The sequence below is a fragment of the Nipponia nippon genome, unplaced genomic scaffold (genome assembly GCF_047370975.1).
Source record: "Nipponia nippon isolate SJK-2023a ecotype South Korea unplaced genomic scaffold, ASM4737097v1 scaffold_8, whole genome shotgun sequence".
NCBI lineage: Eukaryota > Metazoa > Chordata > Aves > Pelecaniformes > Threskiornithidae > Nipponia > Nipponia nippon.
The window spans coordinates 19,437,585-19,465,171 of record NW_028262402.1 but is presented as its reverse complement, the minus strand read 5'-3'; the positions used below and the strand labels follow the sequence as shown (position 1 = coordinate 19,465,171).

Sequence of the window (27,587 nt, the reverse complement as noted above, 5' to 3'; positions counted from 1 at the left end):
CTGTACATGTATTCTTTTATCATATTCTGATTATATGAGTGAGATTTATACTTTTATTATTTTACACAGCATACAGTGGTTCTACTACTACTAATATATTAAAGTGTTTAAATTAAAAAACAAAACAAAACAAACCCTTCAAGACAAATAGTACGTGTATAATATGTCAGTAAACATTTGCTTTCCTTTGCAGTTATCTGTGGCATATTCCTCTCACCTACATAACTAGTAGCTGCAACTTTACCCATTGTACTAATGCATATTTACTGGACCAAAAGTCAGGTATGTGACTCAAAATTTTGGTAGCAAGTTACTTAAGTGTTATAGATTACTGATCTTTCCAAGCACACACGTAAGATGTGAAGATGAAGGCATATGTAGTACAAAATAATTACAGAGCCAAGTACTACTGGTGGTGTCATCATTAGAGAGTCAGTTCCCTATAGCATTGTATGTACAAGTAAATGGCAGGAGCTGGGGCAGAAGCACAGATTTGGAATTTGTAAAAACCTGTACTCTTTTCATCCCAGTGCATGCACAAGATCTCTCAAACTGCATGTCCTTTATAGAGTGAGTAATGGGAGAGTTGCTCTGCCAGTGTACTAAAATGTGAGGAAGTCACTTTCCACTGGAATATTATTTATTTTCTTAAAATGGTATAAGAAAATATTGCATCTGGAACAGATTAAGTTTTTGAGAATGCTGTTGTAGAACTTAAAACCCTTAGATCTTTTCACAGAAACTCTCTGCTTTTGCTGCAGTGGCTAGTTTGAATCCTAAATTGCTAGTCTACATTCTGTTTTGGTGTCTTGGGGTTTTTTTTGTGGTTTGGTTTGAGTTTTGGTTTTTGTTTGTTTGTTTGTTTTTAATTAAGCCCTGTTTTTTTCCTTACCAAGTGAATAGTCACTGTACACTTTTGTGTAATATTGTGCTAAAATCACTGGCTACCTCTGTCCACCGACATGAATAGGTTTTTTGCATTTTATTGAAACTGGTCTGACTCATCATCTTATGTCTACTGATGCATTTTCTTCTCCCTGTTAAAGTTACTATTTGGTGCATTTAACTGGCAATTATTTTTAATTCATGAACCTATCTTGCACCTCTACTTTTTGAAATAAAACTATACAAATTTAAAATAAAATTCTTAGAGCTGATCTTGACATTTTTACTGTTTACTGATTTTTACAAACTGCCAGCCCTCTAAAATGACTTTAGAAGTACTATAATTAAAGTAAATCATTTTGATTTATGTAATTCTGACATTGGTTTTACAAAGCTTTCAAGTTATTCATGGCCTTTTTCATTTGAGATGGAGTCTTATAAAAAAATATTATGAATTATCAGAATGGAAAAACAAAGCTGTTTAATTGAATGTGTTCTTGATCTTACTAGAACTAATAAGTATGTAGCCTGATTTCATCATTTTTGTTTCACATAAATGGCCCTGTTGGTGGTCCCATGTTTGACGTACTAATTCCTCACTCACTGTAGAAACTTGGATGTGGAGGATATGAAAGTACATGATATGATATGATATGATATGTACAAAAGAGTTTGGGGTAGAGTATTTACTAAATTTCAAAGGCATTGCAGGTGCTGTGCAAATTGATGTTTTTGGCAGTAGCTATAGAAGCAACTGAAATGAAGAACTTTTTCCCAAAGCCTCTCTTCTTGTACCTAGTTCACTTTGAAACTAGAGTATGGGCTTTCATCTACTTAATGCTGTCTCTATTTCTCTATTTCTTTATATGATGTGTGTAGCTGCTTCTTATATGTATATATGTATATGTATATTCATATATATATATATATATATAATGAAAGTGGGCAGAGAGGAGGTGGGGTTGTCTGAAAGGAGGACTGCAGAGAAGGAGAAAAATTACTGCACTAAGTAATTAACTGCATAGATACAACTCCAGGCAGATTGTGATACTGTTCATTCAATCAGATGTAGGAAGAATGAGGAAGAAGTACAACCTGGAATTTTGGAGCCCTCTTGTTGAACATTTGTACTGCCTATTCCTTCTTCATAGTAGGGGAAACTAGCGGGTGGAAAAGGCTTTATTGACTTTCTGTAACTAGTCTGCTTCATAGATCTGGATTTCAATGAAGAGTTGCCAAAAGTTTGTTTCTGCTGCTAACTGATTGTTTGTCCATTAGCTGTCATTGAACTTCCAGAAGAGGTGGAATGGGTAAAGTTCAATGTGGGTATGAATGGTTATTACATAGTGCACTATGCTGAAGACTGGAAAACGCTGATTGATCTGTTGAAAAAAAACCACGCTGCTCTGAGTCCTAAAGACAGAGCCAATTTGATCAACAATATCTTCAACCTTGCAAGGTAAGACTTTTAAAATTGGAAAACATAGTTAATATGTGTTTAAAGAAGATCAGACTTAGATTCTAGAGAAGACTGCTTCAGAGAAGTTTTATATCACTCTTCATTAGCCTATTGAAAGTGTTCACCATTCCCTAATAGATTTTTTTTTTAAGTTATTTCACTGATGCTTCAATATTGGTGTTAGATGTTATAGAATCATAGAATCGTCAAGGTTGGAAAAGACCCTTAAGATCATCGAGTCCAACCGTTAACCTATCACTGCCAAGTCCATCACTATACCATGTCCTCAACCACCACGTCTACCCTTCTTTTAAATACCTCCAGGGATCGAGACTGAACCGCCTCCCTGGGTAGCCTGTTCCAATGCTTGACCACCCTTTTGATGAAGAAATTTTTCCTGATATCCAACCTAAACCTCCCCTGGCGCAGCTTGAAGCTGTTTCCTCTCGTCCTATCACTTGTTACTAGGGAGAAGAGACCAACCCCCACCTCACTACAACCTCCTTGCAGGTAGTTGTACAGGGCAATAAGGTCTCCCCTCAGCCTCCTCTTCTCCAGACTAAACAACCCCAGCTCCCTCAGCCACTCCTCATAAGACGTGTGCTCTAGACCCTTCACCAACTTCGTTGCCCTCCTCTGGACACGCTCCAGCACCTCGATGTCCTTCTTGTAGTGAGGGGCCCAAGACTGAACACAGTACTCGAGGTGCGGCCTCACCAGTGCCGAGTACAGGGACACTATCACCTCCGTGGTCCTGCTGGCCACACTATTCTTGATACAGGCCAGGATGCCATTGGCCCTCTTGGCCACCTGAGCACACTGCTGGTTCATGTTCAGGCGGCTGTCGACCAACACCCCCAGGTCCTTTTCCGCCAGGCAGCTCTCCAGCCACTCCTCCCCCAGCCTGTAGCGTTGCATGGGGTTGTTGTGACCCAAGTGCAGGACTCGGCACTTAGCCTTGTTGAACCTCATGCAGTTGTCCCCGGCCCAACGATCCAGCCTGTCCAGGTCCCTCTGCAGGGCCTTCCTACCCTCCAGCAGATTGACACTTCCACCCAACTTGGTGTCATCTGCAAACTTACTGAGGGTGTACTCGGTCCCCTCAGCCAGATCATCAGTGAAGATGTTGAACAGGACCGGCCCCAGTACTGAGCCCTGGGGAACACCACTGGAGACCAGCCGCCAACTGGATTTGACTCCATACACCACCACTCTCTGGGCTCGGCCGTCCAGCCAGTTTTTAACCCAGCGTAGAGTGCACCCATCCAAGCTGTGTGCAGCCAGCTTCTCCAGGAGAATGCTGTGGGAGACTGTGTCAAAGGCCTTACTAAAGTCCAAGTAGATAACATCCACAGCCTTCCCCTCATCCACCAAGCGGGTCACCTTGTCATAGAAGCAGACTGGGTTAGTGAAACAGGATCTCCCTTTCATAAACCCATGCTGGCTGGGCCAGATCCCTTGGTTGTCCCGCACTTGCTGCATAATGGCACTCAAGATGATCTGCTCCATGACCTTTGCCGGCACTGAAGTCAGGCTGACAGGCCTGTAGTTTCCTGGTTATCTCCCTGTTCTTTATACCAGCATCCATTTATTTGCATAACAAAGAGCCACATGATAGCTTATATTTCTGGAAGACACTGTTTTCTTTTGTGTCTGATAATCTGCCTAGGGGACTGTTTTTGTGTACTCTGGCAATGAGTGCTCCAGTTTAGAGAAGTAAGCTATTTGCCTCTCAAATTTTTGTGGGCTCCCTCTCTTGTCTTTCACCATTGCCATCAGAGCAGGTGAAGCTGAGCATTCTGGATGGCTTCTTTGACAGCTCTTTCCTATATCTGAGTACCCTCATTTATGATAAATATTTTCAGACATCATTGTCACACTTCCTTATCTATTTTCATTTTTGTTAATTGAAGGCATGTTAGTGGCCTTGTTGCTTTGTTGCTATCTTACTAATGTCAAAACAGAAAAATCTCTACGTCTAAAGTGTTTCTTATGTTACTCCCTCTATTCACGTATTCCTCTGTTAATGTAATGGAGAGCATCACTTCTGATCTTGTTTCAGGGAGTCTTTTTGTTCTGGAAGCCATTTTAATGTTTGTGTTCATTGACCTATAGTCTAGGAAAAGAGTCTCTGGAAAAGGCCTTTGAGCTGATCGATTACCTTAACAAAGAGAGCAGCACTGCACCACTCACTCAAGCTTTGTTTCAGCTGAGTCTTATATACAGCCTTTTAGAGAAAAAAGGTGAACAACAACTGGCAGCACGAGTCATGGTATGTCTTAGTTTTCTGTAAATTATAATTTGAAATAATTAGCTGTAATGTTCTTTATAGTTATTTTGTCTTTTTAAGTGTTGACTGTTGAACATACTCGGTAATCTCACTAAGTTGGATGGGGATTCTAGATAGTCGCCAGTCTTGCCTGCTTTTGTTAAGTAGTAATGATCTCTTACAGAAATTCTAAATTTTTTGGATTGACTTCCACGCCCTGCCCTCAATGTTCTGTAGGGAATGTAACGCGGTGGGAACACAATGGTGTCTGGGGATTTGCTACAGTGGCTATAAACGTCAATGTAGACAGATACGTAATTAAACAGAGTCCATGACATTTTTCAAGTACAGAAAAGTTATTTCTAAAATTATTAGAGTGGCTGGAGATCATAGATCCAATTGCTTTGTATAGAGGCAGAGGAAAAAACCAAAACCGTTTTCTGTAAAAAAAGGAACATATTGAATGGTTGCTATTGTCCCATTCCAGCTGTGCAATAGATTAACATGATACAGTGCTACAGACTTAGCAATGAAATCAACATTAGCCTCGGTTCTTGCTGAGGAAATGTCTTTCATTTCTCTGTTTACCTTCTTATTATGTAGCCTCCTCTCTGTTCATCTACAGGTTTAAAAAGATTCTTGCATTCTTTACATTGTAGAATGGCATCCAAGGGATTTATTCTAGAAGGAAAATTATTAAATGATTATGTAAAATAGCAGATGTTTTTCTTTATGCTAGGTAAGGTAATTAGTGACTGCTTAAGGAAACTTGTAAGAAACAAAAAACACTGCCGCCATAATTTTCCTTATTTAGTATTTATTCAAAGGTTTTACAGATCTGCTGTGATAAACAGCCCAAGCTATGGTTTTCAATGCAGTGTCTATGAGGTTATATTTAAGGTCAAGTGTTTCAGCTAAGACGTGGTAGCTGGTCAGGCACATAGCTGTGGTTTTGGCAAGCTACAAAATTATAAACAGGAAGGGTGTTCAGCCTATAGACAAAGGTCAGTTTGTTTGTTTGTGCTAAACTAATGTGGATTAACTGTCACCTGATGGAGTTAAAAATGGTTAAACATACAGGAGTTGTAGTTAGTTGAGATAGTAAGCTGACTACATAGAAGTCTGAACTGTAGCTTGAAGAGTAGTCTTCAGTTTCCATGTGCAATTTAAGATGTAGACCTGGCCCATCTTTCAGATCTATATGGTAACTGATATTTATTCGTACATATAAGATATAGTATATGTAAATTGGAAGAGGTAGATGAAAAACTACTATTTTTAACTTTCACAGCTCTAAAACTTAACTTTTTTTTCTTTTTTTAAACTAATTTTGCATACAGAAAGTCCTCTTGGGAAGAATTAACTATTGCTAATAATTTTTCCTCCTTTAGCATAGAATAGAACACCTGCTTGGAGATAAAATTGATCAACAGCGTTGGACAGATGATGGGACCCTGTCTGAACGAGAGCTTCGGTCAACGCTGCTAGCTTTTGCCTGCACCCATGATATGAGAAACTGTAGAAGAACTGCCACTGAGATGTTTGAGAAGTGGATGTACTCTAATGGAACAATGAGGTACCACAAAAACTGGGCTTCCACTTCTTTCATTTACCTGTTTTCCTGTTACCTTGCCACCATTGTTTTGTGAAAAAAAAAAAAACACACACAAAAAAAAGCCCCCCAAAAAACCCCAATCAAACCAAAAAAACCCCACACCACCAGCACCACCAACTGGATATTGATAAAGCACTTCATTCTGTCTTTTGCTGTTCCTCATGTAGAAGTAATTGCTGTTTTAAGTTGAGAGGGAGAACTGTGCTAGAATTTAAGACAGTCTGCAATCTCATTAAGTGTGACTGCAAAACCAGCCGCAAATTGCTTCCATCTGTATTTCCTAAGCTGCATGCTCAAGGAGAATCACTTAGTAGCAACATCAAAGCATACTTTTTTATCTTGCAGAATTCATTCTGCTCTGGATTCACATGCATTTTGAGCCACAGAAAATTACTCAGATTTTTGTACAATTTACTGTGCTTTCATGTGATTAATATGATTTGCTTTTTCCCAGTGACTTAAAGTATTAGGCTGGAATTAATTCAGTCCAGCAAACTTACAATTGCTACAGAATTAAATTGCTCAAGAGAGGCATCTCTTTCAAGCTAATCTTTTCATTTTGTGACTTTTCTTCCTTCTTTTCTCAGATGAGCATTTTTTATGTCCCCCCTTTTTTTTGTTTGTTTGTTTTGTTGTTGTTTTTTTGTTTTGTTATTGGGTTTGTTTTTCCCTGTAGTCTGCCCAGTGATGTTATGAAAGCCATATTTACAGCTGGAGCCAAATCTAGTGAGGGCTGGGAATTCCTCCTAAAGATGTACTCCTCTTCAGTTTCTGAAGCAGAGAAGAGCAAAATGATTGAAGCCTTGGCCAGCACAGAAGATGTCAGAAAGCTGATCTGGTATGAAGGAGCCAAAAAATGTTATGCTGTGTATATTAAAAGTGTTAAAATCTTCTTTGAAAAAATGTATTGTCTTTTTTCTATTGTTGAAAAAATTTCTGATTGCTAAGGAAAATCTATGCACATTTGGTACAGACTTCCATAAATGTGAAGAACCTGATATTTTTCACTTAAAAATAATTTATGTAACCAAGTAGCTCAAAAGGCCGAATACTGAGTATGCATAAAGAGAAAAAAAATTGAACTTAAAGGCTTTGCACTACTGGTAACACAGAATTGCAGATTTTGTGGTAAAGGTAACAAAATTGCAGATTGTTCTATGGAGTCTTAAAAGATTCATATATCTTTATAACCAAGATAATAACTAGTTGCGATTTTTTTTTTTCTTTTATTTCTTTGGCTGAAATTTTGACCTTATGTTATACTCCAAATCTCAGTAATGCGTGGAGGACACCAAGGTTGTCCTGCTACGTGATTCTTGTTAGAGCTTTCCTCTCTTAACTTTTCTATGTACTATGTTTTCTTTTACAAGTTGCTAGAATTTACTTCATCTTTTCCAACAACAATGAAAATTCAGATACTTGGTTTAGAGTTAAGGTCACTCTGATACTTGGAAACTAAAGCTAAATAAGTACAGTGGTTATAAAATGGAGCATCGGTATGGTCCAGGTGCCAGAAGTTGCTTCTTGTTTGAGCTAATTCAGGAGTATCAGGAGAATCATGTGAAGATATGAATAGATGTTTTTTCCTGTCCCTTTTCATATGCTTTGTCTTTTAGGTTAATGAAGAACAGCCTTGAAGGAGAAGTCATCAGGGCACAGGAGCTTTCACATATCATAGCAACTGTTAGCCAGAGTTTGCCTGGGTATTTGCTGGCCTGGGACTTTGTCAAAGAGAACTGGGAAAAGCTTACACGCAAGTAAGGCTTTTGATGTAGCTGAAACTTCACACTCACAATGGCAAAAGCACCTGTTTGTTTCTTTCAAGCACAAAATAATAAATAGCTGGATTCATGTAAGAAGATTTGTATTAAAATTGTAAAGCCTGTTTTAAAATCTGATTTTACAAAACTAACTTGGAACATAAACTTTAAAATCTCACCAATGGTTAATGAGAATTTGGAGCCTCTTAGAGCCTCATAGTAATTTAAAAAAAGTCTTGATTTGAATTTCTGTTAAAAGGATGCTCTCTCTAAGATGATTGCTGCAGATGCAGGATATTTATGTGGATCAAATGCATTCAAAAGCAGACCCAGGGAATTCATTCAGCATTTATTTTTTCTGTCTTTTTACAGCAATCCCAAAACCTAATAACCAAAAAATCCCACTTGCTTTAGAAATACATACTCTCCTTAACTGGCCTTGAAGGGTACCCAGCAGGAGAGCTGGCCTGCAAGTCTTCAAAAAGCTAACAGTACATGGAAAACTGTATTTCTAAATCCTAGTTTTGATTTGGAACAGTTTCACATTGCTAAAAAAGCTTCTCCTGGATGAAAATTTCTGCTCTAGCAAGCTCTCAATAACCAATATTACAAAACTACTTTACTTGAAATGAAATCTGATTGCAAATTCAATTACTGTAGAGTTTTGGAATACATACCACAAATACAGGTCTTGGTATTCACTGTGTTGTATCCTTAGTTCTTTACTATTTGAGCTGTAATAGAAGAAAATTTTCCATGTATTTTGCTCTGAAGTTCAGTTTTTAGAGGGATTAGGGAACTAGAGGCTTGGACTTCTAGGACCTTGTATCTCTTTTGAAAAATGAGATATGTAAACTTGAATTTAAGTGCTTTTAATGATTTCCAACTACTAAAACAAAAAAGTAGAACTAAGAGCACATACCTATACTGAATCTGCATCTTAAAGTGGCTGCTAGTTAAAAATAACTTCTTTGTTTGTATTTCAGATTTCACCTAGGCTCATATACTATCCAGAATATCATTAGTTCATCAACTTCTCAGTTTGCAACAAAGGCACATCTGCTTGAGGTTGGTGGCTTAATCTACCAGAAAGGGATATTTTCTAGTGCCAATGTTGTCCCAAAAAGCAGGGTTCTTTTACCCGGTGTGCAAAAAGCTGAATAACACACACAGTTGAGATATTTGTTTATTTCATGTCTGCGCAGAGATGGGTGCTAGGTGGTAACTCCACAAAGCTAGCACACCTTGGTTAACATGCAGTGACATTTTATATATTCTGAATAGCTGTTAGCAGTTATTTTCACAATTCCACTTATCCATCCTTGCTTCTATTGGTTCTCACAAGCCTTGTCCCCACTTAGAAGTACAGCATGTTTTAAATTTACAGCTCATGCTCAGTGGGTAGGGGTCTTTGGTTGGGCCCGGGGCTTCATTGCTGGAGGTGTGGTTTTTACTATGTTAATTAGGATAGTTCAGTCATGGTTCAAGCGATTCTCACTTTGGCTTTATCAGCAGCCTTGTTTTCTCGTGCTTATCTGGGTATTTCATTGCTAGACTGTTTTGCAGTGTCCTCCGGTTTCTGCTCTCAGGGCAGGTCTTGTTATCTGTTTACAGAGGCTGATTAATGTCCTCTGCCTTAACATCCTTTGTCTTATTTCTCGCATATCTCCAACACCAATGCTGTTTTCATTTAATTAAGGGATGTTATTTCTGTCCTTAAGGCCCTTTGGCAAGGATATTCAGCTATTGCTTTCCCTATATCACACACGGGAAATACATATAAAGATGTTGAAGATTACGTACTGAGTCTATGGCAGAATTATGTATAGAGTTAAACCCAGTTATCTGTTTATACTGTTTTGTTTTCCTATTCACTGGAATATGCTGTCTCCCAAAATAATGTTTTGGTATAGATTTTGGAAAGAGGCTATGCTTTCTGCATCTCCGGAATGTGATAGAGTGCCATTAAAATGGCTTTGTTATTTTTGCTGTCAGCAATCCCAAGGAGCTATTGTGGAGGCTGAATATCAGTTAAGATCCAGTTAATAGCCATTAGAAATCTCTGTTTTCTTCCCTAACAAGGCCTTTAAGTTAATGTGTCAAGAATGGTTTATGGTTTAGTCTAATGTTTTCATTCAGATAATTTGATAGAGATAGTTGCTTATGGTTTGATCTCTAGTATTTTAAGTGTTAGCATTGACAATTATAATGATGAGTGGGTGTGAGGGTCATTCCAGAGCGCTGAAGAGGGTTGCTTATCAGTTCTTTGTCACAGAATGAGACTTCTTTTCAAGAACTTTGAGTGCTCTGTGATTGTTCTGTTATGAATATGGTAAGTGAATGTCTGTTTACTAGGGAAATAATTTACTGAAACCAAATAAGTTATTGCTGCAGTTCCTATGAAAAATGCTTTCCTTGCATTTCGGGAACTCCTTTGAGAGGCTTGCTTACTGATACAAATGATTCTTGGGAATGGATTTCCTGCAAGATATGTGTAGCCTTTGCTTCTGAACCTATTTGTGTGACCAGTGTTGATTTTAATTAAAATTTTCTTTTTCTTTCTTTTCTCTTGCTGTGCAGGTGAAGTCATTTTTTGAGTCAAAATCAGAAGAGAGTTCTCAACTGCGTTGTGTAAAAGAGGCAATTGACACAATTCAGCTCAATATCCAGTGGATGGAAAAGAACTTAGCAAAGCTACAAGAACTGCTGTAGTGCCCATAATGCTCTGGTGTGTCAGCCATTTAGGAGCTCTGTGGGCAGTGGCTGTGTTTCTTTTGCAAAAGCCAGGGTGAAACCAGGCATCACTGCAACGTTGATTGCACTATTAAGGAGTCTAGATAGCTCAGGGCATGTCTCAGATAAATTTTTATTTTCCTTGGAGCATTTATGAGCAAGATGTAAGTATTTATTCTGAAACTGTTTTCATCTATAGACCAAACATCTGCACAAATGATTAAATATCATTTTATATTTGAAATATATGCCCTTTCATTTGGAGTTGTGTTGTAGTTTCTTAGCAGTGGGTTAATATTGACAGGATCAGAAAGAAAGAAAGCATACCATGAACTGTTACTTCTTTGCAGACTGCTTGTTGAGCAGTAGATTTTTTAATGCAAAACTGCAGGTGGTTTCCACATTCGTAGATATAGAAGCTGTTGTGAAACAAAATCATATTCCAGATACGGAAGTAGTAGTGGATCTCATAAAGCACACCAGTTTGAGGTAAAATAAATAAGGTTTCACTTTTTTCGATTTTTTTTTTATTTTCACAGTATTCTTTAGGAATTACACAAAAAAATTAAGAATAATATCTTATGCTACTAGTATACAGTTTGATGTATAAAGTGGCTGGATAGTAATATGGAAAAGAAAAACCAGATAGCAAAACCAAGTGTTTTAGAGTTGGGATTTCCAGAAACACTGATGTAACCTTGGAACTTTTACTCTGAATTTGTTAGACATTTTTGAGAATCTCACCATTATTCATTGGACTTTAACTGATTTTGCTGTATTGATCTCTGAGGAACTGCACAAAATTGCATTTTTACAGGTTGGTTCTTCGTTAGACTGACTACTGATTTGTGCCCTTTTGACTACTGATTTTTTTATTTCACTACTTGTTGCAGAGGGTCTGCAATTAATAGATACATCAGCCACTTCATTTGGGTAAACTTCTGTTTTTTCCTTGCCTGATAACTTGTATGTCACAGTTTAATTTGTGAATATTGCTCACTCTTTATAACATAAGCTTTAGAAAAGCTTCTCATTTACATTTTAATGATTTCTTCTTCTACTGTTGTGATAAACCTTGTGAGATAAATCTTCAAAGTCTTTTAAAGAAAAGGATCTAAAACCCTAATGTGCTACATTAGAAAGCTGAAATACCTACTGTACAATCTGCATCTCTTTCAAAAGCAGTGAAAAAGGCCATTTTTGAGGTATAGCATATATATAAAACACATGCAAGAGTAAACATACCTTTTTATCTGGAGATCTGTTCTATTCATTTCACTACCAATACACCTTTTGCAGATTCATGCAAGCAGGTTCAGACCTGTTGTTGTCTGATCATCATTCAATTATGTGGTCAGTTATAAAATATGATGAAAGCACTAACAATTAAAAGTTGTACTATTTGAATTAAATTAATTTAATTTCAGCTACAGTAAATTCTGAAGGAGATAATTGTTTGAATTAGAGTTAATGGACTTAAAAATTTGTCACAGGGTAATTCAAATGGAATGCTTTATGGAACTGCAGCATTGGCTGTTCATTTGGTTAGCAAAAATTATAAGCTATGATTGCTTAAGCCATACCGTACTTTTCCCATCTTTTCAGAATATCTGTCAAAACTCCTGGAAAAGAAATTGCTCATTTTCCACCTCACATTAGAATCGCAGATGTCATTTTTAACCTTAAAATTATCAAAAAGAATGTTAAACCTTAAGAGTGTGCAAACACTTGTTTGCCCAAAAGGCCCAGAAATGAATAATTTTTACATGCACTGAAGAAGGAACTGGCAGCATGAACATTGAAAATAATTCCTTATAAGTTATGGAATTAGAATTTTAATTAAATATGTTCTTGGAATTTTTGTACTGTCATGCATTATGACTTCATTTCCTGCTTTATTTTAAACCTTTGGAATCTCTACAGAAATATTAGTTCCATCTTTGCATGTTTGTGTGTGTGTGTATATATATATATTTTTTTTGTGTGTGTCATTTATTTTTCTTTCTAGTCACTTCTTCATATTAAATGAGAAGTCAGTAGTAAGCTTTCACTTTTCTATTTGGTCTATCCCCTCACATATGTTTTACCTCATCCCTGGCTGCAGTATTGAGTATGATAAAATTTAAAATGGGAACTGTGGGAGAAGATCCCATCTTCCTCCTGATTTCTGCTGTGGAATTTAAAAAAATTACTATTTTATTCAACTGCTTTAATGACCATTATGAGGAAATAGCATGGAGCTGAGTTTTAGACAGCAAACTATACTAAGAAAATCTGGAAAGTTGGGGAGGTTGTGGAGGGATTATTGAATAATTTTTCATTTTACTATTTGTTGCATATGGATACTTTTGGTATGTCAGTTGTACATGTTTTAAAACTATTTTTCTGTCATGGAGTGTCTGACCTTATTAAAAATTGTGCTGGAGTCCTTCTGTGAGAAATGCTTAAATATACTCCTCCCTGTTTGAGTATATTGGGAACTGATGAAGATTGGAATGGCTAAGACCTGTGCAGGACAGACAACCATTGCTGACAAGGCTCCATTTTGGATATGGGCTTAGGGTAGGGTGAAGGTCAGGAAAAGTGTTAGGGTTTGGTGCAAGACAAAGTATATAGCCCTAGCACTAGGGGAGCCATGGAAAGGCTGCCAAGGGAAGGTGAGGGCTGCCAAAGCTTTCAGTTCTGGGTACTTTTTATTGGGAGCTATAGCTGGCGGTGTCTGGGGTCCTGGACCTGGGGTCTGGCTAGGGTTAGGGTGAGTCTTAGACATTTGTGCAGGACGAAGAGCAGAGCCCCATTGTTCGTGCGGCTACAAAGGTGCTGCCAAAGGAAGGGTTGAGCTGCCAAAGCTTTCAGTCCTGGCCACTTTTGCCTAGGACCGTAAAGTGTGGGGTGTCACAATTTACATGGGTTCTGGTTAGGATTAGTGCGAGAGTAAAGCTTAGCCATAGGTGCAGGACAAAGAGCAGAGCACCAGTCTTTGTGGGGCTGTGAAGAAACAGTCAAGGGAGCACGAGGGCAGTCAAAACACTTTGGTCACAACAACCCCATGCAACGCTACAGGCTGGGGGAGGAGTGGCTGGAGAGCTGCCTGGCGGAAAGGGACCTGGGGGTGTTGGTCGACAGCCGCCTGAACATGAACCAGCAGTGTGCTCAGGTGGCCAAGAGGGCCAATGGCATCCTGGCCTGTATCAAGAATAGTGTGGCCAGCAGGACCACGGAGGTGATAGTGTCCCTGTACTCAGCACTGGTGAGGCCGCACCTCCAGTACTGTGTTCAGTTTTGGGCCCCTCACTACAAGAAGGACATCGAGGTGCTGGAGCGTGTCCAGAGGAGGGCAACGAAGTTGGTGAAGGGTCTAGAGCACACGTCTTATGAGGAGTGGCTGAGGGAGCTGGGGTTGTTTAGTCTGGAGAAGAGGAGGCTGAGGGGAGACCTTATTGCTCTGTACAACTACCCGCAAGGAGGTTGTAGCGAGGTGGGGGTCGGTCTCTTCTCCCTAGTAACAAATGATAGGACAAGAGGAAACAGCTTCAAGCTGCGCCAGGGGAGGTTTAGGTTGGATATCAGGAAAAACTTCTTCATCGAAAGGGTGGCCAAGCATTGGAACAGGCTACCCAGGGAAGTGGTTGAGTCTCCATCCCTGGAGGTATTGAAAGAATGGATAGACGTGGTGGTTGAGGACATGGTATAGTGATGGACTTGGCAGTGATAGGTTAATGGTTGGACTCGATGATCTTAAGGGTCTTTTCCAACCTTAATGATTCTATGATTCTATGAAAAGCTTTCAGTTTAGGGCACTTTTTCAGGGAGCTATAGCTGGTAGCATCCCTGTTAGAGCCGGGGTCTGTTAAGGGTTAGGGCGAGGGTGAGAATTAGCCATAGGTGCAAGAGAGAGAGCAGAGCCCCAGTATTTGTGGGGCTGCGAAGGAGCTGACGAAGGAAGGTGAGGGCTTCCAAAGCTTTCAGACCTGGCCACTTTTTCTAGGGAGCCATTGCTGGCAGAGTTTGTGATGGACCTGTACTCTGCCTAGAGTTGTGATCATGGTGTAGGTGATGGTTATGTGCAAGAGCAAACTCAGAGCCCCAGTGTTTGACAGTGAAGGGGCTGCCAAGGGAAGGTGAAGGCTGCCAAAAGTCTGGCCTTTTCTGTATGGGAGACATCACTAGCAGCTGTCAGTTTTCCTCGGCTCTTGCTAGGGTGTGAGTGTAGTTGAGAGTAAGGGTAAGGTAGTAGAGAGCATGTTCAGAGTTGCAGTGTTTATACGATGCAAAGGGGCTGTCACATGAAGGTGAGGATGCAAACAGCCCCACAAACAGAGCCTAGGTTCCAAACACAAAGAAGTGGCCAGGACTGAAAGCTGTTAGCAGCCCTTACCTTCCTTTGGCAGACCCTTCACAACACCACAAACACTGGAGATCTGTGCTTGCTCTACCACTTAATCCCCGCTTATGCATTCACCCTTCTCAGAGCCCTGCTCCAAAACGGACAGCCACCACCTAGAGTTCCCACACAGAAGTGGCCAGGACTGGAAGCCGTTGGTGGCCCTCACCTTCCCTTGGCAGCTCCTTCACTGTCAAACACTGGGGCTCTGCACTTGCTCTACCACTTAAACCTCATCTACCCTGTCAGGCTCACCAGAGCCTAGCTCCAAAACAGACACCTACCACCTAAGGTTCCCACATAGGTGTGGCCAGGTGTCGTGGTTTAACCCTGGCCGGCAACTGAACACCATGCACCTGCTCGCTCACTCCCCTGTGCTGGGATAGGGGGAGAACAGGAAGGCTAAAAGTGAGAAACTCATGAGTTGAGGTAAAAGCAGTTTAATAACTAAAAAGAAATAATAATTTTCAAAAAGCAATTTTAAGAAGAAGGGAAAAAATAAAAGAAGAAATTTAAAAGGCAAGAAAGACAAGCAATGCAAATGAAACCAGTTGCTCACCAGCAACTGACCGATGCCCAGCCAGTCCCCAAAAAGTGAGCTTCACCCCACTAACACTGCACATGCCCCCCGCCCCCCGCCGCCCCAGTTTTACTGCTGAGCATGATGCCATACGGTGTGGAATATCACTTTGATCAGCTAGTCCAACAGTGTTCCCTCCCAACTTTTTGTGCACCTCCAACCTATGCGCTGGCAGGGCAGTGTGAGGAGTAGAAAAGACCTTGACATTGTGTAAGCACTGCTCAGCAGTAACTAAAACATCAGCATGTTACCAACATATAGCCCTATGTTTCAACCTGCTATTAAGAAATTTAACTCTATCACAGCCAAAGCCAGTACATTCTCCACCCCTTATTCCCTACCGTTTATGTCATGTTCAAGTTCCACACTATTGCAATACATCCTCATTAACCACCCCTTCCGCCGTAAAATGTCCATACATATCCATAAAGTGTTCATTGAGTTCATTTGGTCTATGACTTTGGGCTTCATCTGTTATGGTATTCACTCAGGGCAGGAGAGGTAGTGCATTGCATGGAGTTACTGGGCATGAAAACCAGCTCAAGTAGGGTCACTGCTGCACTTGCACTGCTTCTTGTGAGGTTCATTCTTCATTGGTCCAGGTGGTTTCTGCTGTAGTACTTCCTATAACATGCAACTCAAATCACAGGTTACAACAGTGTAAAGGTATATGCATTACAGTCTCCACCCCAGTCCTTTTGGACTAAGGTTTAACATTGCAGGAGGTCATAAGGTTTAACGTTGCAATGAATTCCTCCTCTTGCCTCTGGCCTGGCTAGCAGCAAGAGGTTCCTGCTATAATACCTTTGACATATAGCAGCCACAGCAGTGTTGACATCCAGCATCATGTGACACTGTCATCACACAACTCAAATCATGGATTATTTTCATCCAGGATTGAATCACGTTGAGGTACATAATGGACTTTCCTATCACTCCATATTACCCACCAAGTGCACCTAGGTCCTTGAGCAAAAACGAGCCTGTGAATAGGGTTGCCCTTTCCTGAGGAAGGAATAACGCAGATTGTTTTTCCCAACAAGTTCCTTGTATGTACTGTGGGGACCTTGTCTCCTTCCACAGTGCTCAGGGATTTTGATTGAGCAGGGCCAGGTTGACTGGCAGATCCTCTAGTGTTAACTAGCCAAGTGGCTTCTGCTAAATTTGTATCCCAGTGCTTCAATGTCCCAGCACTCATTGCTCTCAGTGTAGTTTTTAACAGTCCATTGTATCGTTTAGTTTTCCCGGAGGCTGGTGCATGATAGGGGATGTGATACACCCAGTCAATGTCATGCTTATTGGCCGAGGTGTTTATGAGGTTGTTTTGGAAATGAGTCCCATTATCTGATTCAATTCTTTCAGGGATGCCATGTTGCCATAAAACTTGCTTTCCAAGGCCCAACATAGTACTCCGGGCAGTGTCATGGGTCACAGGTTACATTTCCAACCATCCAGTAGTTGCTTCCACCATTGTAAGCACATGGTGCTTCCCATGGTGGGTTCATAGTTGTGTGATATAATCAATCTGCTTGATTGATGTTATTTATATTTCAGCCATTTCCCCCTATACCAAAAAGACTTCAGCTGCTTTGCGTGTTTGATTGTAGTGCACATTTTATATTCATGGATAAACTGTGCAGTGGCATCAATGGTCAAGTCCACCCCTTGATCATGAGCCCAGTTGTATGTTGCAGCACTTCCTGGATGTCCTGATGTGTCATGGGCCCATTGAGCTCTAACTAGTTCACCCTTATGTTCCCAGTCCAGATCCACCTGAGCCACTTCAGTTCTAGAAGCCTTGTCCAGCTGTCGTTTTGATGTTCTTCAGTATTCAGACTCTTGAGTATGTGAGCATCTACATGATGTACTTTTACAACCAGATTCTCTATCCAGGCAGCAATATCTTGCCACAGCTCAGCAGCCCGGATGGGTTTACCTCTGCGCTGCCAGTCGGTCCGCTTCCATTGCTGTAGCCACCCCTATAAGGCATTTGCCAGAATCCATGAGTCAGTGTAGAGATAAAGTACTGGCCATTTTTCTTGTTCAGCAATATCTAAAGCCAGCTGGATGGCTTTCACTTCTGCAGAGTGACTCAATTCACCTTTTCCTTCAGCAGTTTCTGTGACTTGCTGCCAGTGCACTGCACACGGTAGCCTTCCACCTTTGATGTTTTACCACAATACAACACAGTCCATCTATAAACAGGGCATACTGCTTTTCATTTTCTGGTCATTTATTATACAGAGCGGCCTCTTCAGCATGAGTCACCTCCTCTGGTGACATGTCAAAGATGTGGCCCTGTCCCGATCCAATGTCGGGGGAGGTTTCGATACGATCCCAAGGACGAGATTAAGACGCTGGAATCGGTCAAATGTCATACAACCTTTTACTTTTATTCGAGGGGAGAAGAGAACGGAGGGAGGAGGGAGGGCAAGGGAGGAGGGGAAAAGAATAGGGGAGAGAGAAAGAGAAAGAAAGAGAAGGAAAAGGAGTTCATCGCCACCACCTCGAGTCCTGACGATCTTCTGCTGGATCTCCGGTGGCCTTGGGCGTCGTCGGGGACCGAAGCGGGGGGGTGGGCAGGCTTAAGGGTGCAGGAACAGAAGGAGTAGTCTCCCACGCGCTGCCGCTGCCGCCCCGCCCGAGGGGCACATGTGCTCCTTATATAGGGGCTCACGCATGCGCAGATCACAAATGCGTACGTGCAGCTCGCCACAGATGTGCCGTCCCCGCCTCTGCTCTTTTCACGCCTTTTTGTCCCTGCCTCGGCTCTTTTCGCGCCTTTAGTCTGTGCGCAGGCGCATGAGGTTGTTTTTCTTAAAGCTGTGGAGAAGGTGGTCTTTTCGAAGCGTGACGCTGGATGGCGCTACGGCGGCAATGTCGAGACAAAAGCCACGTTTTTCTATCGGTCCTTTACACCACCCCGTGGCTCGACATTGCAGCTTGGCGGCATAGGAGGAAGAGAAAGAAAGAGAGAGGAAAGAAGGGGGAAAGGAAGAAAACGGGAGTTGAGGGAGTTGGGGATAAGGGTGGAGGAAAATTGTGGGAAGGAGGAAGGGAACAGCATTGTTTTAGGTGAAGGAACGTCTTAACACAGAAGAACTGGGGTACTGCTTAATGCAAACTCGTTCTCGAACAACTTTAACAATTCTTCAACTTTGGAGGACAAACATTAGGAATGGGGTTAACAGTGACTGGCAATATGCAATTTCTTCCTTCAGGAGGAATTGGGAATGAGTTTAAATGATTGGTACGGAGGTAGGTTGTGGCTGAGAGATGGTACGGATTTTTGTTGCACCATCAGGTGGAAGGCTGGGAACAAATTGCATATTTGACACAACATGTCAAATTAATTGAATAAAACAGGGAATTATGCAGGGTAGGAACAGTAAGGTGGCGGTTGCACATAATAGATACAATATTAATTGTTTCACCCAGGGTGCCCCTGGTAACCAGGACCACAAGTCGCCGTTCCAACCACTCCAGGTTTGAACAGGGACATGGGCTATTTTCCTGATATCTTGGGTCAACTGGAGAACTACTTCTCCCACATCATCAATTTCTAGGCAGCAGTTAGAGATATTTAATTTTCCACACACCCCTCCCTCCTCAGCCAATAAATAATCTAAAACCATACGGTGTTGAAGGATTGCCGTGCGCATTTGTTGCGATTGTCGAGTTAATAGGTCTATGGCATCAGCAGTTTTGTTGGTGATAATTTCTAGGGCTGCTTGTAGTCTAATTATTCGATTTAGGTTATAAATTGGTTCTCTTGCCCCTGCAATGGGCTCGTTAGGATTCCAGGTTGCTGGCCCATAGTGTTCAATTATTCGCTCAGGGGGCCATTCCCCATTTCTGTGTCCCACCTAAATTTATCTTGGTAGATCGCGTCTTACGGGCAATCCTTCTATCCCCGAGGTTATCATACACTTTTATGCCTAGTTGGGGTCCACCAGTTTCTGGCAGGAGAAAAAAGAGGGGCCTTATAATCCCTATATAACAAACTCCTGACCACCCCGCGGATAAGAACTTATATGCTGTGTTCCCACAAATCCAATAATGCCCCTTTTTGGCTTTATTTCCCTGAGCAAATGGCCCATCTTTCCCCGGTGGAAACTGAAAATAAGTTGTGTCTTTGTCACCCAGAGGGCTGAAAAAGGTGGTTGCCCCATCCCTTATTCGGCCAGTACAACACCAAGCCCCATAAGTACCCCTCCATTTACAAGTTTGTTTGTAATGCTGGAGAATCAAGGTTTCATTTTTGCTTGACCAATATCCCTTAAACCCCTGGTTACACCCTGTTTCATTAAGCCACACCCACAGGTCCTTTTCCTTGTCGAGGGGCTTACGTGTGAGAGTCCATTGACATTTGCTTTCTCCCACTTCGACCCCTCCTTTCTGGGTGCGATTCAAACAATATTGCCCCTTCGTTGGAAACTGAATTGGCCAGGTGCCACTGTCATCCCATGGATCGTCTGCGGCTTCACTATATTTGCTTACAATTTGGTCTGGGGTGAGAGGTGCGGATGTCCACGGCCAACTTGATAGCCCTAGGGGTCCGCCGCAAACCCAACAGTGGCTCAGATTGAAAGTTTGACTCACGGCTTTTGCTAATAGCACAAATTCATTGTTCTCGAAGGGGTTGTATGGAGGAGGGGAAGGTAGAGGGAGTGGTCGTTCATCACTTTCATGGAAGTGTCCCTGAGCTAAAATGATCCAAAGTAGCAGGTGCATCGTGATCACATCGCCGCCCTTAAAAACAGAAACAGGAACAAAACTCGCTCCTTGGGTTAGAAGGAGGGAATAATCCATCTGGTGTGGATTTTGTTGGTTCTCCCACAGGTACCTTTTGCTCTCCATGTATGTTTGTTTAGGGGGGTATCTAATACCAGAGGCACAGCCCCCATGGTGGGAAGCTCAACCAGGACCGGCTGGCCACGGGAGTAAGACGATGCACTGGGGGAATTAGAGTTTTGAGAGACGGGTACCATGGTTGGGGCTTGTGGACAAAAATGCTGCAATTTTCGGCCACCCGTTTGTACCCCAGTGGTTACTGACATTGGCCACTGCCTCCCCCACCCGCTCAGCCCATCCCGGTTGGTGGGGTTTAGTAGGTCTCCTTTATTATTGCAGGTGAGTTGTCTGATGAACATCCACCCTCCGCCTCCCTCCTCACCCTGAGGGGGCGGAGGTTTTAGTTTCCCGCCACTCTTTTTGTCCTTCTTAAACCCTTCCTCCCTGTCCAACGCTGGCACAGAAGGCGGGTTCAGTTTGGGAGGGGGTCCTTGCCTGGACCGCCTCTGCACCAGGAGCTTTAACTTTTTGGTGGGGAGCCCATCCATTAGGTCTCGGGGCACACCCTTTTACAGTCCCTTCTGCCACAATTCTTGTCGGAATGGGGGTTTCTCCCTTTTTGTTAGGTCAGGGCTTCTCCCTGAAAAAGCCAGCGATTTACTTGCCGGCCTGGCTGCCCGCTCGGCCCTGGTTTCTACCTGTTGGTAAGTCCTGCCTACTGGCCCATATTTCCTCCCATAGTTTATCAGTTCCTGGGCTATCTCCCCCCAGGTCCACACCTTCCTCCCCCACTGCCGCTGTTCGGGGGTTACCGTTCCCTCCAGGGCAGCTGCGATTCGCTCCTCGCAGGGCACGTTTTGAATTCTCCCCTGTAACTGGATCCCGATAGGTTTTAGCGAGTCAGGGAGTCCTCTTATTAGCGGCGTCAGCCGCTCGGGGTCTACAGGTAGCAACATTGGAGAGCTTAGATTTGGTTTCAGCTCCCGGTCGTACATCATTTGTAGGCAGCCTAAGCCACCTTTTGTACGTTTTCTAGTAGTTGCTCGACCGAGCCAGTTATAGCTAGGGGATCCCCCCTCTCCAATGGGTTCAGCCCCCCCGCCCAATATGCAGCCCTCTGGGTCAGAGACCATGGGGCTCGGCGATCGCCCGTTGTGAGAAAGACGCCAGGGCCCCAATACCCCTCTGCTTCCTTTTCCGATAGCATGATCCCGTCCCCCCCCGACAGGGATACCCTCCACACGTATTCGGTTTCGGACTCCCTTGCTGTTCTAGCAAAGTCCTTTCGGAGCTTAGCCAATTCGGTGGCGGTAAAAGGGATTTCTTTCGTTACAACTTGGGGACGGCTGTCACTATCGTCCTCGTATATGTATTCCGTCTTTACCAGCGGGCACATATGGGGGCGGTTATCCACAGTCTCCCTTAATCGCTTTAGATCTTTCTGGGGGTAAATTTGGCGTACCCCTTTCTCTTCCAGCATTACCTCTGCCTCAGCGGGGGTGTCTGCCTCCCTCAGGAGCTGAACCCTCAGCTCCTCCTTCAGAATCATATTCTGGCGCTTCTCCTCCTCTAGCGCCCGTTTGGTCTCTAGTAGTTGCTCTCGCAGCGGTGTTATTGCTGCTTGCAACGAAGCGGCCAGAGCCTCCGATGGACAGGGCGCTCGCTTCTTATCCTCCACCGCCGCTGCCAGACACGCTCCTAACACAGCACATACGATGGCTTTCCCTTTCCCTTTCTTTACTCTAGCTTCTCTATGCAAGACCGCTATTCGGTCCATAACACTTTGCAGTTGGAACCAGTGGTCCCGAGCCCAATCTTGTCCTGGGGGTGAGGGGCGAGAGCGGTACGTTTCTAAAAACTCATATAATCTCTCTGTCTCTTCACAAAAATCGCCTGCCTTTTGGGCGGCCATGTCCTACAAAGGGGAATTCGTCTCAGGAGGGTCAAACCTTAAAAAGACCAAATTTCCCCTATACGCTCCCAGGAGGCCAATCCGCACACTATTACGAGACAAAGACAAGCCTACAAAGGGGATATCATCCTGAGGGAGTCACAACATGAAATTCAAGTTTCCCCTATCCTCCCTCAGGAGCTCAAATCACAAAGTAGTGCGCGCGCTTCAGTGCAAAGGTCTCAACACCCACTCCTTCCTTACGCTTCGTTCGTCTCCGGCTGCTTCCCTCGCGGGAGAGCAGAACCGCGGATCGGAACTCCGCACTCGCTTCGTAATTATTCGTACGTCTCGTTCACACACAATCACTCAGCACACCATAACGTTGTATGTCACTCTCATCTCAAGGGATCCTGTCCGTGATGCCAATTAGATGTCCCGATCCAATGTCGGGGGAGGTTTCGATACGATCCCAAGGACGAGATTAAGACGCTGGAATCGGTCAAATGTCATACAACCTTTTACTTTTATTCGAGGGGAGAAGAGAACGGAGGGAGGAGGGAGGGCAAGGGAGGAGGGGAAAAGAATAGGAGAGAGAGAAAGAGAAAGAAAGAGAAGGAAAAGGAGTTCATCGCCACCACCTCGAGTCCTGACGATCTTCTGCTGGGTCTCCGGTGGCCTTGGGCGTCGTCGGGGACCGAAGCGGGGGGGGGGGGGCGGGGGGCAGGCTTAAGGGTGCAGGAACAGAAGCAGTAGCCTCCCACGCGCCGCCGCTGCCGCCCCGCCCGAGGGCCACGTGTGCTCCTTATATAGGGGCTCACGCATGCGCGGATCACAAATGCGTACGTGCAGCTCGCCACGGATGTGCCGTCCCCGCCTCTGCTCTTTTCGCGCCTTTTTGTCCCCGCCTCGGCTCTTTTCGCGCCTTTAGTCTGTGCGCAGGCGCACGAGGTTGTTCTTCTTAAAGCTGTGGAGAAGGTGGTCTTTTCGAAGCGCGACGCTGGATGGCGCTACGGCGGCAATGTCGAGACAAAAACCACATTTTTCTATCGGTCCTTTACAGGCCCTCTGGCCAGTCCATGATCATGTCCAAGATTCCTGAGTGGTCAGGTTTTCTCATTCAAGCCTGTTGTGTTGTCAGTACGACCTACTTTACTCCACGTAGCCTCAGTTGCATGATGTGTAGAGGGGACCTTCCTTTTGAACATCCAGCCAGCACAGGCCATCAAGTTGCCAAAAGGAGGTGTGCTTCAGTACCAGCTACTTCTGAAGCAGCTCGAACTCCTTCATATGCTGCTAATATTGCTTTCTCAGTTGGAGTGTAATGATGGGCTTCAGATCCTATATATCCCCGGCTCCAAAACCCTAGAGGCAGGCCTTGAGTCTCTCGAGGTGCTTTCTGCCAGAGGCTCCAGGTGGGAGTGTGGTCCCTGGCTACGGTGTAAAGCACATTTTTCACATCTTGTCCTGTCTGGACTGGCCCAAGTGCTACTGTACTAACTATCCCCCATTTAATTTGTTCAAAGGCTTGCTGCTGCTCAGGGCCCTATTCAAAATTGATCTTTGTCCAGATCACTTGATGTAGAGTGTTTATGATCAGACTATAACCTGGAATATGCATTCTCCAAAAACCCAAGACACTCAAGAAAGCTTGTGTTTATTTTTGTTAGTTGGTGGAGACATTGCTGTTACTTTATTGATCACATCCATTGGGTTATGGACAACACCCGTTTTGCCATTTTATTCCTAAAAACTGGATCTCCTGTGCAGGTCCCTTGACCTTACTTCCTTTTATGGCAAAAACAGGTTTCAAAAGAATTCGGATGATTATTCTCCCTTTCTCAAATGCTTCCTCTGCTGTGTTGTCCCACACAATGATGTCATCAATATACTGCAGGTGTTCAGGAGCTTCACCTTGTTCCAATGCAGTCTGTATCAATCCATGACAAATGGTAGGACAGTGTTTCCACCCCTAGGGTGGTCAGTTCCAGGTGTACTAGATACCACTCTACGTGAAAGCAAACTGTAGCCTGCACTCTGCTGCCAAAGGGGTCGAGAATAATGTGTTAGAGATATCAATTGTCACAATACAATTTGGCTACTTTTGACTCCAGTTCATACTGGAGTTCTAGCGTGTCTGGTACAGCAGCACTCAGCAGCAGCGTGACTGTCCAGGCCATGATAGTACACTGTCAGCCTCCACTCACTGTTAGATTTTTGCACTGGCCATATGGGAGTATTAAAGGGTGAATGAGTCTTACTGATCACTCCTTGACTCTCCAGTTGCCGAATCAGCTTATGGATGGAAACCAGGGAGTCTGGATTGGTGGGTTATTGCTGCCAGTGCACTGTCATGGTAGCAACTGACAGCTGCTGTTCTTTAATACACAGCAGTCCTGTAACAGAAGGACTCTCTGAGAGATCAAGCAAACTAGACAGCTGTTTAGTCTTCTTCGTACTCAAGGCAGCTATACCAAAAGCCCACAAGATCCTTTTGGATCTTTGAAGTACCTCTCCTGAGGCAGTCTACGCTAAGGACACATGAAGACTCCAGACCAGTCACAATAGGATGCTTTTGCTACCCATTCCCAGTTAGCTTACCTCAGCCTCCAACACAGACAGTTCTTGGGAGTCTCCTGTCACTCCAGAAATACAGATGGATTCTGCCCCTTTATAATCTGATGGTATTGGAGTACACTGTGCACCAGTGTCCACAAGAGCTTTATACTCCCATGGGGCTGATGTGCCAGGCCATCGAACCTACACAGTCCAGTAAAACCTGTTGTCCCTTTCCTCTGCCCGGCAAAAGTCAGGACGTCTCTATGCCTAGTCAGAATATTCATTACTTGATTTTTTGTAACTGCAAACCAGAAGTCCCTTCATCAGGGTCAAAAGTATGATCCGCCCTTCTACTCTGCCCAACAGACACTGGAGGAGTAATTTTTCCTTTTGGCTGTTGTTTTTTCTTGCAGTTCCTGTACTTGAGCATCTAGTTTCCAGGTAGGTTCACCATCCCACTTCCTCATGTCCTCGCCCTGGTCACACCAGATAGAACCACAGGGTTGCAAGAGGTGTGTGCCACTGGTACCCTCTCCCTTGAACAGAAAAAGGCTGATTCTTTAATAAGTTCAGAGACATTGGTTGATGTGGGTGAGGAAGGCATACCCTTCTGGGATTGCTGGGACAGTTTTTGGGTCAGTTTTTCCACAGCAGGCCCGCAGGGAGGAAGTGAGATTATCTTCGTATTCTCAGAGTTGTCTGGCCAATCCATCCATAGGTAATGCCTTGTGTCTGTCCAGCTCATTATTGCCGGGGTGTGGGTATATGATGTTGGTGCATTTCATATAAACTTTTGCCATGTGTTTCTGTGCAACAGATTTCAACAGATTTCCTCTTTCATTGTTCTTTGGATACCAGGTCATCATCCTGGTTGTTATAGATCACCTCCACCATGACTAATTCCCTCAGATACTGGCTACCTCCCTCAATGGGTGGTCCAATTGCTTTGGGAATTTGCAAGATCTTCCTTGAAGGGATACCTGTCCTTCACACTGGACAGGAGTCACGCCAAAGACTGAGGACTCCTGCTCCTTTTCCAACAGCTTTGTCAAAGGCCTTATTCCTAGCAAGGGATCCCAGCTGCTGGGCTTCCTTACTGTCTAATTCCTGACTTTTGGCTCCAATATCCCGGCATTGGAGTAACCAGCTGAGAATTTGCTCACCTGGTTGATGGCTGAAATCTTTTCGCTTACCTTGCAGCTCACTTAGGGATACGGATCGGTTAGTTTCTGTCTCGTTTATGATTTCAGTCCCTTCCTCCTCCTGTTCCTATAACTGCTCTGCTGCAGAACCCACTGCCTCTTCTGATTCTCTCTTGTGGTTTAATCCCAGCCAGCAACTAAGCACCACTCGCTCAGTTCCCACCCTGCCAACCCAGTGGGATGGGGGGACAAATCAGAAGAGTAAAAGTGAGAAAACTTGTGGGTTGAGATAAAGACAATTTAATAAGTAAAGCAAAAGCCACACACACAAGCAAAGCAAAACAAGGAATTCATTCACTACTTCCCATCAGCAGGCAGGTGTTCAGCCAGGAACAGGAAAGCAGGGCTCCATCACACATAACGGTTACTTGGGACAACAAAACTCTGAATGTCCCCCCCCTTCCTTCTTCTTCCCCCAGCTTTATATGCTGAGCATGATGTTGTATGGTATGGAATATCCCTTTGGTCAGTTTGGGTCAGCTGCCCTGGCTGTGCCCCCTCCCAACTTCTTGTATATCTCCAGCCTTCTCAGCCAGTAGAATATGAGAAGCTGAAAAGTCCTTGACTTAGCGTAAGCACTACTTAGCAACAACTAAAATATCTGTTACCAACATTATTCTCATATTAAATCCAAAACATAGCACTATACCAGCTAGTAGGAAGAAAATTAACTCTATCCCACCTGAAACCAGGACATCTCTCCTGCTCCCTCTTAGGAGAAGCTTCTTCATCCCTTACTAAATTAGTTGACTTCTGCTTGCATTTTTTCAATTATAGGGGCGACTGACATATTTGAGGGCCAGGTCTCTGGTTTACCCATAGTGTCTATTGGTACATTTTCAGAATCAGAAGCTCTCAGAGAACCTCTCTTCTCCTTGAGGGTGCTCAATAGTCTTGAGCTGGTTTTGGTAGGGGCAGGCCAGGCCCCAGCACAGTGCAATAAGTTGTACCTCTTTGAAATAGCCAGGGCATCTTGTTTTTCAAACATTCTAGCACTTTATCAGAATCCTGCACTGGTTCAGGAATGAAGTTCCAGACCATCAGAGGTGACAAGCTTTCTAGGTACCTGACCATATTCTTCCACATGCCATGCCACCCATAACCACACTGCTGTGGGGCCTAGGTCATATTTCTAAATAGCTTTCTAACCTTAAAAAAGCTGAAACAATGTTTCTACGAAATACCAATAGAAGTATTTTGATTACCAAAGGATGTTCAAGATACTGAAGAGTTATTGTAATGAGGGAGAAAACATCACAGCAGAAGGTGGTGAAGGATCCCTTCCGTATTTCCACAGAAAAACTCTCAGAGGAAGAAGTGTAATTGTTAATTGACTCCAATATACCTCAGTATTGGTATTCAGTATACCTGATTTGGTACTCAGTATTGGTGTATTCCTCTTAAGGGCAGGAAAGGTGACAGCCAGCAACAACTTTTACACCTAATATACCTTCTG

General features: G+C 43.3%; 2 protein-coding genes across 3 annotated transcripts in view; one reads left to right on the top strand and one right to left on the bottom strand.

Moving 5' to 3' along the window:
* Window positions 1-13,146, top strand: part of LNPEP (leucyl and cystinyl aminopeptidase) — a 66,456-nt gene extending 53,310 nt beyond the window's left edge. For both annotated transcript variants that reach the window (XM_087742104.1, XM_087742105.1), the window contains 8 exons: window positions 194-282; window positions 2,164-2,344; window positions 4,460-4,616; window positions 6,005-6,189; window positions 6,905-7,066; window positions 7,845-7,985; window positions 8,975-9,056; window positions 10,569-13,146. In XM_087742104.1, the coding sequence (XP_087598230.1) occupies window positions 194-282; window positions 2,164-2,344; window positions 4,460-4,616; window positions 6,005-6,189; window positions 6,905-7,066; window positions 7,845-7,985; window positions 8,975-9,056; window positions 10,569-10,700 (1,129 nt within the window). In that variant the 3' untranslated portion in view covers window positions 10,701-13,146. The remainder of the gene's footprint in view (window positions 1-193; window positions 283-2,163; window positions 2,345-4,459; window positions 4,617-6,004; window positions 6,190-6,904; window positions 7,067-7,844; window positions 7,986-8,974; window positions 9,057-10,568) is intronic.
* A 3,079-nt stretch (window positions 13,147-16,225) lies between these two features.
* Window positions 16,226-22,391, bottom strand: LOC148050475 (uncharacterized). Its single transcript, XM_087742269.1, is given in 4 exon segments — window positions 16,226-16,309; window positions 20,288-20,437; window positions 20,575-21,489; window positions 21,492-22,391. Coding segments are annotated over 4 exon segments (2,049 nt in total).
* Window positions 22,392-27,587: the final 5,196 nt, after the last annotated feature.